This window comes from Ochotona curzoniae, unplaced genomic scaffold (genome assembly GCF_017591425.1).
Source record: "Ochotona curzoniae isolate NIBS_2020 unplaced genomic scaffold, NIBS_Ocur_1.0 scaffold_3223, whole genome shotgun sequence".
Classification (NCBI taxonomy): domain Eukaryota; kingdom Metazoa; phylum Chordata; class Mammalia; order Lagomorpha; family Ochotonidae; genus Ochotona; species Ochotona curzoniae.
This window is the reverse complement of record NW_024467108.1, coordinates 6,595,871-6,611,683: the sequence shown is the minus strand read 5'-3', so window position 1 is coordinate 6,611,683 and position 15,813 is coordinate 6,595,871. Positions and strand designations below refer to the sequence as shown.

Here is a 15,813-nt window from a genome sequence, read left to right as displayed (position 1 = left end):
GTGCCTGTTCAAGTAAGTCCCAGCTCTTCTGCTTCCATTCCAGTTCCTTACTAATGTGCCTGTGAAAGCATAGGATAGTGACCCAAAAGACTGGGCCCCTTCCACTCACATGGAACATTCAGATGGAGTTCCTGGCTCCTGGCTTCATACTGGGTCAGCCCTGGTTGTTGTAGCCATTTGAGAAGCGAACCAGTTAGAAAGATCTCTCGCTGTCATTTTGCCTTTCAAACAAACAAAGAAAAGGAAAAAAGTGCTGAAGCCAAAATATGACCTGTTAGCTATTATGAGGAATTCATGAAAGACAAGCAGAAAGGAAACCTGGGTTACCTTTAGGAGTGAACTAGTTAAATTACATGTTAAAAGCAGCAGGGGCAGCCTCTCTGATGCAGTGAGAAAGGTGCAGCTGGTGTATCTAAGGTAAAAATCGTGTGTTTTCCAAAGAAAAGTAAACTGCCTCTTTAAGGAAAGCTCCTGTTGGAGGAATTGTGGCCTGAGAGAGAAGCAGAGCAGAACCTAAATTAATTATAAATTTTTATGACAGACAAAAAGAAGGGGAAAAGGAGAAGTAGTTGCAATGCAATGGAAGAGAATACATTAAAAGTCTTCATCCAGGGTGGCATGGTGGCATATCAGGCTAATCCTCCTTAGCTCACAGTACCAGCATCTTCTTTGGGCACTGGTAGAGGATGGCCAATGCCTTGGGCCCCTGCACCCCTCTGGGGGACCCAGAAGGAGCTCCTGGCTCCCGGCTTTGGATCAACTCAGCTCTGCTGTTGAGGCTGTTTAGGGAGTAAATCAAAGAATGAAAGATCTCTGTTTATGTCTCTCCCTCGCTCCCTAAAATTCAGACTTTTAAGTAAAATAAATAAATCTTTTTTTTTTTTTTTTAAAGTCTTCACTAAAGCCTGGCTTGGTGGCCTAGCAGTAAAGTCCTTGCTTTGCACAAGCCGGGATCCCACATGGGCGTAGGTTCTAATCCCAGCAACCCCACATCCCATCTAACTCTCTGCTTGTGGCCTGGAACCCTGTACCCGCATGGGAGGCCTGGAGGAGGCTTCTGGCTCCTGGCTTTGAATCTGCACAGCTTTGGCTGTTTCAGCCGCTTGGGGAGTGAATCAACAGATGGAAGATCTTCTTCTCTGTCTCTCTTCCTCTCTGTATATCTGAATTTCCAATAAAAATTTTAAAAAAATCTTTAAAAAAAGTCTTCATTAAAGAACACATTTCTCTTTCTATTCTTAAGGCTGTATTTATGTACTTAATATGTAGAACAGAGAAAGAGAAAGCCTCCATTTGCTGATTCCCTCCCCACTTGCTAGCCAGACCAGGCTGTAAAGCAGACATCTGGAATTCTTTCTGGTTCTCTTACATGGATTGGAGGGACCTAAGTACTGCTCCCCATGGTTTACTTTAGCATAAATCTGTGTTGGAAGCAGCGTAACTGTGATTTCAACCAGGCCCTTTGGTATGGGATACTTGCAGAGTCCTAAGGAGCACCTAAATCGTCTGTGCCACAACCTCTGCCCCTCTCTTACATTTTTAGTGACTGACTGACTTCTGTACACTAGCTTACTTCCTAATGACTTTGGTGACCAAAGTTATAAGGCAGGAACTCCATCCAGGTCTGTCACATGGGTAGCAGGGGCCTAAAGTGAGACTGTCCTCTGCCACTTTCCCAGATGCTTTAGCAGGAAGCTGGATGGGAAGCAAAGCAGCTGAAAATCAGACATATGAGATCAGTCATTCCAAGTGGAGGGGTTAACCACCAACAATGTATAAAAGTTCCCTGTTCTCGACCTCCCCAGCATTTATTACTGCCTTTAAGATTTTATCTATTCTACAGGGATGGGGTGATAGCTCATTTTGGTTTTGTTCTGCATTTCCCTGATGGCTGGTGATGTTGAGAGGTTTTTCGTAAGTTTGTAGGCCATTTGTGTATTGTTTTGACAACTGTCTGTTGAGGTCCTTCGTCCATTTCTTAGTTTAATTGGTTGTTTTGTGTATCCTGGGTATTAATCCTTTGTCAGATACCTCATATTTTCTTTCATTTTGTTGGGTGTTTTTTCACCATTGATTGTTTCTTTTTGCGGAAGATTCTGAGTTTGATATAACTCCATTGGTTTAGTTTTGCTTTTGTACCTAAACTTTGGAAGTCGTGTCCAAGAAGTCTTCTGTAACACCAATGTCATGGGGTGTTGTCCTACATTTTCTTCTAACATCTTCATAGTCTGAGGTCTTAAATGTAAGTCTTTGATCCATCTTGAGTTGAATTTAGTATATGATGAGAAAATATGGATTTAATCTAATTCTGCATGCATCCAGTTTTGCCAACACCATTTGTTGAAGAATTATCTGTGCTCTGTTGTATGGCCTGACCACTTTTGTCAAAGATAATTTGGCTGTGTGTATGTGAATTACTTTCTTGGCTCTCTGCTCTGTCCCATCGATGTGTGTGTCAGGTAGTAACCAGTACCAGGCTGTTTTAGTTACTGTGGCTGTGCAGCATGCTAGGAAGTCAGGTGTGTATGTAGATGCCTCCAGCTTGATTTTTTTTTTTACTAAGCATCTCTTTGGCTATTCTGGGTGGTATGTGATCCCATGATTTTCATTGTAAAGATTTTTTTTGCTTCTTTGGTTTTTTTCCTAAATGTTTCATTTTTACGATAGCCTGTGAATAAGCTTTATTTGCTTCTGTTTTAAAGATTAATTTTTATTTATTTGAAAGGCAGTGTTATATTTAGAGAGGAAGAGAGACAGAAAGAGAGGTCTTCAACCCTCTAGTTCACTCCTCAGATGACTGCAATGACTTGGGCTGAGCTTGTCAGAAGCCAGGAGCCAGGAGTTTCTTCCAGGTCTTCCATGTTGGTGCAGAGGCCCAAGGATTTGGGTCATCCTCTCTTTTCTTTCTCAGGTATATCAGCAAGGAGCTGGGTCAGAAATGGAACAGCCAGAACTTGAACCAACACTCACAAATGTCAGCACTGTAAGCTGTATTTTAGCCAATTATGCCACAATGCTGGCCCCAGAGTTTCTTTTTCAGTGAGTTCATAATTAATGTATAAAAAGGCTGATGTGTGTGTGTGTGTGTGTGCCTGTGCCTGCCTATTTTGTAATTTGCAACTTTAGTGAATCAGTTTACCAGCTCTAAAAGCTTTTTAGTGGAGTGCTTAGGTTTTTTTCATGCACTTTATCATGTCATCTGCAAGCATGGATACTTTGACTTCTTTTCTGATTTTAATGCCTCATATTTCTCCTAATTGCTCTTGCTAAGACTTCTAGTACCATATTGATTAGAAGTGGTTCAAATGGAAGTCCTTGTCATGTTGACGATCTAAGGGAAAATGCAGGGAAGCTCTAAAAACAAACAGAAACAAAAGCAAAAACATTTTCAGAGAGCTTCTTGATCCTCTTAGACTGGTTTCCTTCCTTTTCTGTTTATTTTCTCTATTTTCCTTGCATTGAGTTTTGTTGTATGTTTTAAGAGACTCCCTCAATTTCAGCTTTCAATCCATCAATTTAATTTTTCACTTCTGTCCTCATGTTTAATTTCCAAATGCTTTCTTAGTTGGATAAAGCTTAACTTATTTCTAAGAGAATAAATGATAGAGTTTTTTTTCCTCTCTGCTGAATTTATTTCCGATGGTCCTGTTTGCCATTTTTTCTAATTTATTTTGTGTAACAAGTATTCCTTCTTTATTTGATAATCCAGATGGGCCACTTAGAAAAATCCCTTTTCTGTATTTTGTCTTCGGAACTGTCTGGTTACATCAATCATATCTAGGGAAAAATGGTCTAGCTGCTAGTATTCTAGGGGACTACTATGGCAAGAGAGCTAAAAGTCTCAACATTGAACATATGATATACAGCGATTCACTTAATTGTACTGTTTAATATGGTACCATTTTATTTAGCTGTGTATGGCATCCCTAATCCAGAAATCCTTTTTCCCGTTCTAGAGTAATCCTCTAGCTTTTAGCTATGGAAGGGGAAGGCGGTCACCCGGTTGTATAGAGTAGGGAAGATGGAAGCAATCTTCTTAAATAACTTTCAAACGAGCACCCCCATTGCTTTCTTGTACTTCTCTACTTCAGCTCTGTTTTCAGGGATATGCAGGAGCTATTAGTCCTGAGCCTTTAGAGGATATTTGTTTGTTCATTTGAAAGAGGCTCAGATAAAAAAGGCAATCTCTCATCTGCTAGTTGTAGCCCAAGTGGCTACAACAGCCAGGGCTGGTCCAGAGCGAACGTAGGAACCTGGAGCTCAGTCTTGGTCTCCCATGCTGGTATTAGGGACCCCCAGCTAACTGGGTCATCACTTACTGCCTCCCAGGGTGCTCCTTAGAAGGAAGCTGGAATCAGGAACAGCCCAGTTGAACTTGAGCCATCTTGAGGATTGGTAGATTCATGGTTTTTCGGTCTTCTGAGCAATCAGGTTCTGATTCAGCCTCATTGAATTCATCGTGTTCATCTGGTTTGCTGCTGCTGCATTTTTGTTTGTTTTTAACTGCCCTTTCTTCCTTTTCTGTTCTCCCCAACCTCATCGGTTTAATGACTCACAAAAATTGACTATTGTAACTTTCTTACACTGTTTTGAGATGTGGATCCTATGATATTCATCCAGTATACATATATTATTCAACAACTTTAATAACTTTGCATAGCCTTTACCCCCATAAGTTTCTTGTGCTTTTTTCCCAGTCATTCCAGTTCTTAGTTTTAGCCATAGGAAACTGCTGATCTGTTTTTGTCTCTATAAATTGGCCTTTTCTTGGCAGTTTATATAAACGGACTTATGTAGCATATAGCTTTTGTGTGTACCTTCTTTTTACTTAGCTTGTTTTCAGGACTCATCCATGTTGTGCCATGTTTCAGTATTCAGTCATTGTTATGTATGAGTAAGATTCTGTTATATGGATAGACTACATTTTGTATGTTTACTCATTAGCTGATGTGTGCCTGAGTGGTTCTTTTTGGCTATCATGCATAATGCGGTTTTAAAAATGCATATGCTAGTTTAATGTGGATACATGCTTGCTTTGCTCTTGGATATGCGCCTAAAGGCTAGAATTGCCAGGTCATATGATAACTTCATGGTTTACCTTTTGAGGAATTGCAGGACTATTTTCTGCAGTGTCTGTACCATTTGACATTCCCACCTACAATTATTAAAATGCCAATTTCTCCACATCTCTGCTCATGTTTCTTGTTGTTTGTCTTTTGATTATAGTCATCTTAGTGGGTGTGAAAGCTTATCTCATTGCGGTTTTATGTGCACTTTTTTAGTTGGTAATGATGTCAGCACCTTTTTTTCTGTATTTATTAGCTATTTGTGTATTTTCTTTGGAAAAATGCGTTTCCTGTTGATCTCTAATTCAGTTTGACTGTCATCAAGAAATATATTTTGTGTGATTTCAGTCCTCTTAAGTATATTAAGATATATTTTGTTGCCTACCTGTGCTCACTTTGGCAGCACATATACTAAAATATTTTGTTGCTTACCTGTAGAATATACTGGAAACTGATCCATGGATGATTGAAAAGAATGTGTAATCTGAAATTTTCCGTATTTGTTAGCTAGGTCAAGTTACTTGATGCTTTTGTGATCTTCTGTATTCTTACTTATTTTCATTTTAGTTCTGTTAATTATTGTGAGTGGGTTAGTATCACCTATAAATATAATCTTTTATGGAGTTGTTTCTTGCACCGTTCAATTCGATCATCTTTGCCATATGCAAAACTGGTGTTAGGTCTGTATGTGTGTGTCTTTGGCATAATTTGATAAAAATTTGAAATAATTAATCTTTTATCATTATAAAATACTCCTCTTTTTTATTCAGTAATATGGTGTGTTAATTATTCCTTTAGATAATTTTATATTTTTTTAAAAAAATGAATGGAAAAATTTAAAAAATATGCATCTAGAATATCTTTCATGTCACTCCACATATTTATTCTCATTTCCTTCTCTTTTTTTAACATGGGGATTTGTGTTGCCGTTTGATATTATTTCCATTCAGACTGATGTGTTGTGTTAGCATTTATTCAAACTCAGCAGTGTGTTCTTCCCGTGTTATCTGGAATGTCTTTATTTCACCTTCAGAATGTGATATGGGATGTGAGTATACAATGCCCACCCCTATGTTTTGTAGTAGTCTTTATTTTTTAGCCAAGCTTTTCAGGGGTTTTCTCTGCATTTTCATAGCCAAAGGGTCAGCGAGTGACTAAACAGAAGTTGTGCTCAAAACCTTCAGATCAATAAGGCTTCTTGTTTCTGCTGATTGTTCTGTGTGTAGCTGGGAGTGTACATGCATTGTGTAGGCCTTTTGGAGGTCTGTCTTGGCTTTTCATTTCTGCTGGTCCTTTTCTGCATAGACACCTGAGTTTACAGTGTATACTGTGTCTATGAGCACCTGATCCAGAAACATTTTTATCTTACTTGTAACTGCAACTTTAGAGCCATGCAATTGACCCTCCCCACCCTATCACTTTTGAAAGTTGTTTCTTCTGACAGTGCCACTGAGCCTGGGTACTACCCACAGCTCCAAATGAAACTGACCACCCTAGGACCACACAGTCACAGCAAGTTACATTTTTTTGTTTGTTTTGTTTTGTTTTACATTTTATATTTTATTATTATCATTTTATGGCACAGTTCCATAGGCTCCTGGCAGTTCCCTTATTCCCTCCCCAATTTCCTCCCCCCAACCTAGTTCCTCTGTATCATTACTAAAATATAGTTCTTCATACACAGTCATATGTCCATCACTGCAGGCATGGACAATGGCAGAGAGACCAGCATCCTATTGTCAAGATACAGTGAACAGTTTCATTGTAAGTCTTTGTCTGGAAGTAGAAATGCATACTACATTGTATCCTCTCATCTGGATGTTAGTCTCTGTTTGACAGCTACTGTACATCTCCTTAAAAGAAAAGTCATGATACAAAATCAACAGTAGACAGAAAAATAGAAATTCACAATGCCATGAGGTTAAATGACATGTTATTAGATATGACAGTCTCACAGTTACTATACATCCCCTTCAATGAAAAACCACAAAACAAAATCAACATCAGGGAGAAAAAAGAAATTAACAACACCATGAAGTTAATAACATGCTACTAAATGACTAACATATAACTGAAGAAATGAAAATCAAGAACTTTCTTGAAGAAAATGATGCTACTGTATGATCTCTGAGTGAATGATTTAATCAGAAGAAAGTGTTTTGAAGAGATGAAACTAACAGAAAACAACAAAACCCATGTGATATAGTTTCTGAAGATTTTTGTTGGTGAAATGTGTCTCTTCTAGACAATAAATAGATGAGTTTTGTTTTTAAATGCAGTCTACTAATCTATGACGTTTGATTGAGCTTAAGCCATTGGCTTAGTAAGTATGGATGGTACTTTGGTCCTGTCATTTTAGGAATGGTTCATTGGTTTAGTCTTCTGTTGTCATTTTACTGGGATGTTCTTCCCCTTTGCCTTTGGTTTTGTTGGGCATTATTCTTCTTCTCTGTCAAGAGAACATCTTGAAGTATCATTTGTAGGGCAGGTTTGGAAGAGGCAAATTCTTTTCACTTTTCTTTACTGTGGAAGAATTTCATTTTATTTTCAAAGACAAAAGAAAGCTTTGCTGGATATGTTATCCTAGGCCGACAGTTTTTTTCTTTTAGATTCTGGACTGTGTCACTCCATTCTCTTCTTGCCTGTAGAGTTTCCTGTGAGAGGTCTCCTGTGAGTTAAATTGGCATTCCTTTATATGTCAATTGATTTTTTTGACATGCACATTTAAGGATCTTTTCCTTATGTTCAACTGAAGAGAGTTTGATAATCATGTGTCTTGGTGAAGATCGCTTTTGATCAAGCCTGTTGGGAGTTTTATGCCCCTCCTGATGTTGTTTCCCAATTCTTTCTCTAGATGAGGGAAATTTTCCCTTATTATTTCACTAAATACATTTGCAAACTCAGCTTCTCTTTCTGCACCTTCTAGGACTCCCATAACTCTTATGTTAGGCCTCTTAATAGTGTCTTTCAATTCTTGAATACTTTTTTTTATCTGATCCAGCTCTGCTTCCAGCTTGTTGTTTGCTTCCCCTTGATGACAGGAAATATCTTCTAATTCTGAGATTATTCCTTCTGCTTGCTTCATTCTATTTTGAGACTCTTCATTGTACTTTTAATTTGCTCTGCTGTGTTTTTAATTTCTGATATATCAGCCTTGATTTGCTTTATTGCTTCCTTAAATTCTTTGAACTCTTGTATTTGTTTCTCATTTTTGATCAGAAGCTTTAAAATGAGTTTTATGAATTCTGTGTGCCCCATTTTCTCGATGTCTTCCTCAGTTAACTCTGAGGTTGGCATAGGGTTTTGCTCCTTTGCAGGGGAGTTTTCAGTAATATTCATTGTGCCTTTGTCCCTTCTTTTGCTCTTGGTCATTGTACTTCTGGTTAGCAGAGTCTTTTCTTTGGGGCAGGTTTCTAAGCTGTGTTACCCACAGTTCTACAATGCAATTTTACTGATTGTAATTGGTACACAACTTTTTGCTTGCAGCCACTTGTGCTACAACCTCCAGTAAGTTCCAGGTCTGGGTTCATGTGTTAGATTTCCACTGTGGTCTCCTAAGCCCCAGCTCTTGGCTCACCACTCTCCAACTCCTGTGATACCATGCTGAGGCTGCACTGTTGTCTCTGCAACCTTTCTCCCACTTCCGATTGGAGCAGGTCCCAGGATTAGGGAGACCCCAGGTGTCCTATCTAGTTATTTTGTTGGTGGCACTGATCTTGCCAGAGCCTGTTGGACGTTAGGTCTGGGTGCTACACGGACCTATTTTTACCGGTATGATGCCACGGTTGGTATTATTTTCCTGTGGGACCAGTGCAATTCGCTGAACTCAGCGAGTTCTCGCAAGCTCAGCACATGCACAGTTCATTGTTGTCCCCTGCAGTCCCAAAGCTATTGCCACAGTGTACAAAATGGTACCTTACATACCACTACTAGAGTTCTTGATCTGCTGGCCATCATATCTGAGGGCTACCCAGACCTGTCTTGGGTGGTACCTGTAGAATGCCACGTCAATGCAGTTCACTGAGTCAGAAATGAGTTCACTCCCAGCTCAGAGCATGCTCAGTCCTTTCCCTTGTTTTGCCTCCTTACGCAGAATGGTACCCAATTCACTCTAGGGGACTGACTTGGCTGTGAAATCTACTCTGTTCTCGCATTGCCCGTCTGTGATCTGCTACTCTGTCTCTGCTCCTGGTCAAATCAAACGGACCAGCAGGACAGACAGTTCTTTGTCTGGGTTTACCTCCCAAGCTCCCAGTTCCCACCTGGTTGCTGGTGGTGTTCCGGTTGCTGGTGGAGTTCAGATCGCCGGTAGCTGAATGCTGCTGGAGTATCAGTCACTGCAACACTACACCATTTTGTCTGCTGCTTTCCTGTGTCTGTTAGTCTCCAGGTAGCCCTCTGCTGTAGTTCTGTCCTTTTTTGTTTCCTAGAATGTGTCCTCTCTGTTTCACCCCGATTAAATGTTTTTCTGTCTGTTTAAACGTGTCCTTACCCTATTCTGCCGTCTCAATTCTCTGCAAGTTACATCCTACTCTGGCTGGTGGAATCCCTTACAGAGGACCTGGGAGTAGAGTAGGTGGAGGCATCCCCAAGCCAGAATGTCAGAGATTGCCTCCATTTTATCTGTAGTTGAATTTTTAATCAAAAGTAATTATGTTTGGTTCATTCCTGAATGCTGGTAACAACTAGGACTGGACCATGCCAGACAAGTGAACAGGGAATTCTGTCTAGATCTCATGGGTGGCAGGGTTCGAACCACTGGAGTTATTAGTGTGGCTTCTCAGAGTCTCTGTTGGCAGGAAGCTGCCATCGGAAGCTAGAGCTTGTTCACTGAACTTAGAAATTCTAATTAGAGGGCCCGACTCAATAGCATAGTGGTTGAAGTCCTTGCTTTGAACTTGAACACACCAGGATCCCATGTGGGTGCTGGTTCTAATCCTAGCAGCTCCACTTCCCATCCATCTCTCTGCTGTGGCCTGGGAAAGCAGCCAAGGACGGTCCAAAGCTTTGGGATCCTGCACCCACAAGGGAGGGCTGGAAGAGGCTACTGGTTTAGGATTGGCTCAGTTCTAGCTGTTGCGGCTGCTTGGGGAGTAATCAACAGGTGGAAGATCTTCCTCTCTGTCTTTCTGTACATCTGCCTTTCCAATAAAAATGAATAAATAGATAAAAAAGAAATTCTAATTAGAGACATGCACATCCCAACTAGCATCTTAACCATGAGGCCAAATCATCATTCCTGTGCATATTTTCTTATTGCACATTTTCCATCAACTTTTTGAACATGTTTTGTATACTAATAATGAAAAATCCAAGAAGATAATTAATAAAGCAATTCAATTTATTATAATATTAACAAGAGTATTCAAATATTTAGTAATAAAGTTAATGAAGGAGGTAACTTCATCTATTTTATTCTTTAATATATCCTGACATGCTGTGGGTGTGGATGGGCAGATGGATGGATGGTTGGATGGATGGATGATGGGTTGGAGTGTCTGATTTTTTTTTTAATTGAAACAAGTATGTACTTATTAGATGTAATAATCAATTCGTTTTCATTATTTTCATTAGTGTTTTTATATCACTTTATCCTCCTAGTAGCCCTCCCAGATGGGCAGAGAGATGCTGTTGTTATCTCCAGGTTATAGATGGAAAATGTGAGGCTTAGCAAAACCCAAGACTACGAAGTAAAAATCTGGGCAAAAGTCTTCTGTCTCTCAACTTTTTCAGTTGTTAATAACACCGCTAAAAGTTCTCATGTATGAAAAATAGAATGTTACTGAAGAAGGTGATGAAATGCTCTTCTGTACAGTTTTGAAAAGCAAACACACCTGGAGTTGATAGTGTATGTTGGGAAGCCCCAGGGCCACCTGATCGTGAAGAGGCTGCTGAGGCAATGTCATTTAAATTTTAGGTTCCTAGTGGCTTTCTGCTGAGTGAAGTAACAGGGAGAGAGAAAACAGAGTAGAAAGATACCAAAATACATGTTTTGACAGAGAACCTCTAATGAATTTTAGAATTGAAAAATGAGTTGAGTCATTACATTAGACCTCTCCCTTTAGCGTTCCTAAAGTAATGGAATTCCAGATGTAGAAGATTGATTCATTACCTGAGGTCACTACAGCTAGTTACTTAGAAATGCCTGACTGTCTAAGTTAAACCCTTACTGGTGCTCCTGTCAGAATCAATGAGATTGCAGATTTTCTGTATCTTCAAATGTTAGACGTCATAAAAACTGCTCTCCCACACAGGGTAGTTCCAGGGTATCCATTGTTTCCTTTGTTCCATTTTTATCCCATCATTTTACTCTTGACTTTTCTCTTCAGAAGTCAGTTGGTAGGAAGGAAACTCAACCTTTCTCCTGTGCAAGAGTGTGAGTTATTGCTGGACATGAACAATCTTTCATCTTTTTGCCTCTCAACAGTATAAATCACAGTGTCTTTGCTGAGCACAAAATAGGTGCTCTGTAAACTGTTGAATTATAGCAGTATAAAGAGCCCTACTGCTCTCTTGATGATCAGTCTATAGAATTACTTGATCTCTGTCAGAAGTCTTATGTTTTGAAGCCACCTTATCTCTTGAATCTGTGTAAAAATAGCTATAGAATGTTATTTTTGTCTGTATCTGCCCTAATTCCATTGTTGTTGGCCAAACTTCGTATAGTTTTTATGGGAAAATCAGGTTGTTCCATTTTATGAGCAGATCTGATTAGTGATATTAGTAGGATTCATTCCTTAATAGGGTTCAAGCTTACTGCAAGACAGTATCCAGCAGGGAAAACCTATCTTCTTTGGGCTGGCAGTCCTGAAGTTCTGTATCTTGAAATTAAGGCAATTGTCACTGATTACATAATGAATCTAGTAGTTTTAGAAAAGAGACAAAAAGGAGAGGGCCCAAGCCAATTTAGACTTCTGTTAACTGTATCAGGAAGGAGTAAGGAATTGTAATGATTAATTTTGAGAAACTCCAAACATTTGAGCTCTTCCCTACATTTTGTAATGTATTATCTGTTCAGCATGGAAGTTAAAAATGAATTTGTCCTTAGGGATTTGGTTAATTAGAGTCAGGTAGAGAATTATAAACTGGTTTCCCATTCCACAAGTTTGGCTTTTGGGTGGAAGAAAGAAGCCCCAAAGGGCCAAATGAATAATGAAGCCAAATGGAAGACAGGACAGCTGACTGGATTCCTAAGACTGGCTGTACAACTGCAGAAACCTTGGAGGCGAATGCAGGTTTCAAAAGAGATGTCAGGAAGCGGGGTGGTTCTTCTGGGAAATTGGCTATCCTGACAACTTAAGCTGCATGTCAGCTATCCTGAATGAATGTGGCTTTTCTTCTCTGTGTATAGAATGTGAAGACTGTGTCTGAGACTCCTGCAGTACCACCAGTTTCAGAAGATGAAGATGATGATGATGATGCTACTCCACCTCCAGTGATTGCTCCCCGTCCAGAGCACACAAAATCTGTGAGTCGTTGGGAAAAGGACCTAGACAGCTTTGTGATTTGTGTGAGAAATGGGAGAAAGCAATCGGTAATGAGACCTAGAAGTTTAACATTCTGATGTAGGGGAGCTGGTGAAATTGCTGAATCACCCTTGCTGAAGGTACTTTTTGTGTGATTAAAAACAAGAATGGATATATTTATCATTGGTTTGAAGATAGTCCCAAAATGTTAAGGTAATTGAAGTTTATACTGTTCCAGCACTGGCTAACCCAGCCTGTTTGCAGATAGAACTGATGTTACTTAATTCAGGGCCAACAGAAATGATTCTGCTCTCCTGGGAAGCAATAAACTGGCATGCTACAGATCTTTTCTTCTCTGTTAAGTGTGCAGCATTCAATCTCTTAGAGCATCACTGGTGATACTAAGAGACCCAGGAGAATTTATAAATACATCAGTGCTATTAATATTCTGGACATTATGGAGTGCAGCCTGAGGCTGGATGGTGGCAGTGATTTCTATTTAACTTCCTTTGGGGTTCTTTTGTCTACCAATAGCCACCGTCCCTCTATCCTTACTTTGTACAATCAAGTCTCTCCATGACTTACTTGATTTAGCATTATTGAGCACTAGCAGATCATGTTCTTATCAGTGTTTCATAGTTTTGGCTTTTTATTTATTATGAAAGCTTTAAAATGATAAAAAAAAAAACCATCTAGGATTTAAACTCAGCAATAAACCAAAACAAAAACAGAGAACATTCTTTTTTAGTGCTCTTGAATTGAGCTTTCAGGGAAATGTTCAGACAGAAGTTGGTTGAATGATTATGGATGATGCTGTAAAATAAATTCAGACGAATTATATGTTCTCTTAGGGTGAAAGTATTTTCTCTGTTTTATTTTGTAGATTAAAATTTACGAAGGCAGAATTTGCCAGACTGTTTTGCATCTATATGGTTATACTTTTTAAACCTGTGTACTTCAAATATTTCTTTCTACTAAACCATGAACTCCACAAAAATAGAGCAAATCCAAATATATGTGTATTTAACATAGCTCGTAGGAGGTATTAGAGGACAGTAAATATTGAAATAATTGATACATTTGAACTTCATAGTATTCCTGTCAAAAGTTATTGTCAATTACTCGTTTATGGAACAATCAGCTGAGATTTGGAGAGATAAATCGATCTGTTCAGTCTTGTAGTAAACAAAAGAGAAAGGATATGAAAACAGGTCATTGACTGCATGTCCGTGTTGCTTTCCAGCATTGCACATTGGCATTTTTATGTGTGCAGACTTGTACTGGAAGCCAGAGTGGGAGACTAGCCAAGAAGGAAAAAGCAGGATTTGTGTCCATAAGAAGACATATCAAGAGAAGCAAAGGAAGAGATATGAAGGCATAAGTTCAGATTCCTACAATAGTTTTTCTATAGGTAAAGAGTAGAAAAATAAGAAATACATTATGCTAGCCAAGAAGGAAACTGGCCTCCGTCTCAGAGTTTTGACTTATTCTTGTCTCATGGAAAGTTCTCTCCTATTTCTACCTGTTAAAAACTAATCTATCCTTAAAATTCCAGCTAAAGGATCCCGCATTTGTTCATTAATTCAGTGCTTCTTTTTACTGCTAGAGGAAAGAATTCAGTGATGAATAACATCACATTGCTTGTTCTCAAAGAAACTGTAAAGCATTCAAAAGATAATTTTGATACTTTTATGATAAAATCTGATAAATAATTTGAATTATCTTCTGGTGGTGATAAGGAAGAAATGTAAGTTACTTCTGAACCTCAATACTATATTGTTTATTCATTTCTTAGACCATCCCTTAGAGCACATTTTGAGAGACCACTATAGATAGATAGATAGGAAGAAAGAAGGAAGGGAGGAAAATAGTTTAGAATTTCTATCTACTGTTTCATTTTTTCATTTCTAAAAGCCCAAATTTGTAGTACTGGGTCACTGTTCAAGCAGGGTCACAGTTCAAGTCAGAAATTCAATCCAGGTCTCCATGTGGGTGGCAGGAATCCAGTTGTCTGTACCAGCGTTGTTTCCCGGGGTCTGCATTGGCAGAAAGCTGAAGTCAGAACCAGAAGTGGGCATGAACCCACATACTCCAGATTACATAAGGTTATCTCAACTGAGGCACATGCCTGCCCCTCACACACATTAACCAATTATTCCTGCAACCCCATAAGATAAGTAGACATTGTTGTCATAATTTTATTTATGGAGAAGCTAAAGCATAGAAAAATTAAGCAATCTGGTCTGGCAGAAGTCCTGAAGATGTTAAGATTAAGAGTTAGTATTTAAGCCAGGGCAATCGGGTTCCAGAGTCTGAGTTCTTAATCACTACACTTGGGTTGGTCATTTGCCCTAGACCCTCCAGGTTTGAGTCTCAGGTCTTCTCCCAATTCCAGTTTGCTGTTAAGGTTGAATCTGAAAGGCAGTAGTGATAACTGGGTTGTGATAATTGAGCTCCTGCTACCCATCTCACAGTTTTGAAGATTTATTTTTTTATTATTTTTTCATTGGAAAGGCAGATATACAGAGAGGAGAGACAGAGAGGAAGATCTTCCGTCCGATGATTCACTCCCCAAGTGAGCGCAACGGGTCGATACTATGCCAATCCGAAGCCAGGAGCCTCTTCCGGGTCTCCCACGCGGGTGCAGGTTCCCAAAGCTTTGGGCCGTCCTCTGCTGCTTTCCCAGGCCACAGGCAGGGAGCTGGAAGGGAAGCGGGGCTGCCGGGATTAGAACCGGCGCCCATATGGGATCCCGGGCGGCAAGGTGAGGACCTTTAACCACTTGCGCCACCGCGCCGGGCCCCATCTCACAGTTTTGAATTGCATTTACAGCTCTCAGCATCAGCAGGTCTCATCCTGAGCCATTGCCAGTGCTTTGGGAGTGAACGAGTAAATGGGAGCTCTGCCTTTCTGTGTCTCCCTCTCTATGTATCTCTTCCATCTCAGGTTAAAAATTAATAATCATTACTCTATCCCACCCTACTGTCTCTTGAAGAACAACAAGAATAGTTCCTTTTCTGCAAGGGCTCAATATTTAAATAGTTCCTTTTTTGCAAGGGCTCAGTATGTTATGTGATATGCTGGCAATACAAAGTTCTAAGGAAATAGAGGATATCATTTCCTTTCAGTTTAGGGGAGTCCAGAATGTTACAAATCCAAGGAATTCTCATCTAATGATAGATCCTACTTTAAATTATCTTTTGAGACTTGGGTAGGCCTTATTGAATATCTTTTATACTGAAACTCTCATTAGCTGCTGTTATATACCATGAGAGCAAGGA

At 39.5% G+C, this 15,813-nt stretch overlaps 1 protein-coding gene across 2 annotated transcripts in view; it reads left to right on the top strand.

Annotated features, from left to right (window-relative positions):
• Nucleotides 1-15,813, top strand: part of PAK1 (p21 (RAC1) activated kinase 1) — a 142,561-nt gene that overhangs the window by 102,828 nt on the left and 23,920 nt on the right. For both annotated transcript variants that reach the window (XM_040964434.1, XM_040964435.1), the window contains exon 6: nt 12,418-12,534. In XM_040964434.1, coding sequence (XP_040820368.1) covers nt 12,418-12,534 — 117 coding nt within the window. The remainder of the gene's footprint in view (nt 1-12,417; nt 12,535-15,813) is intronic.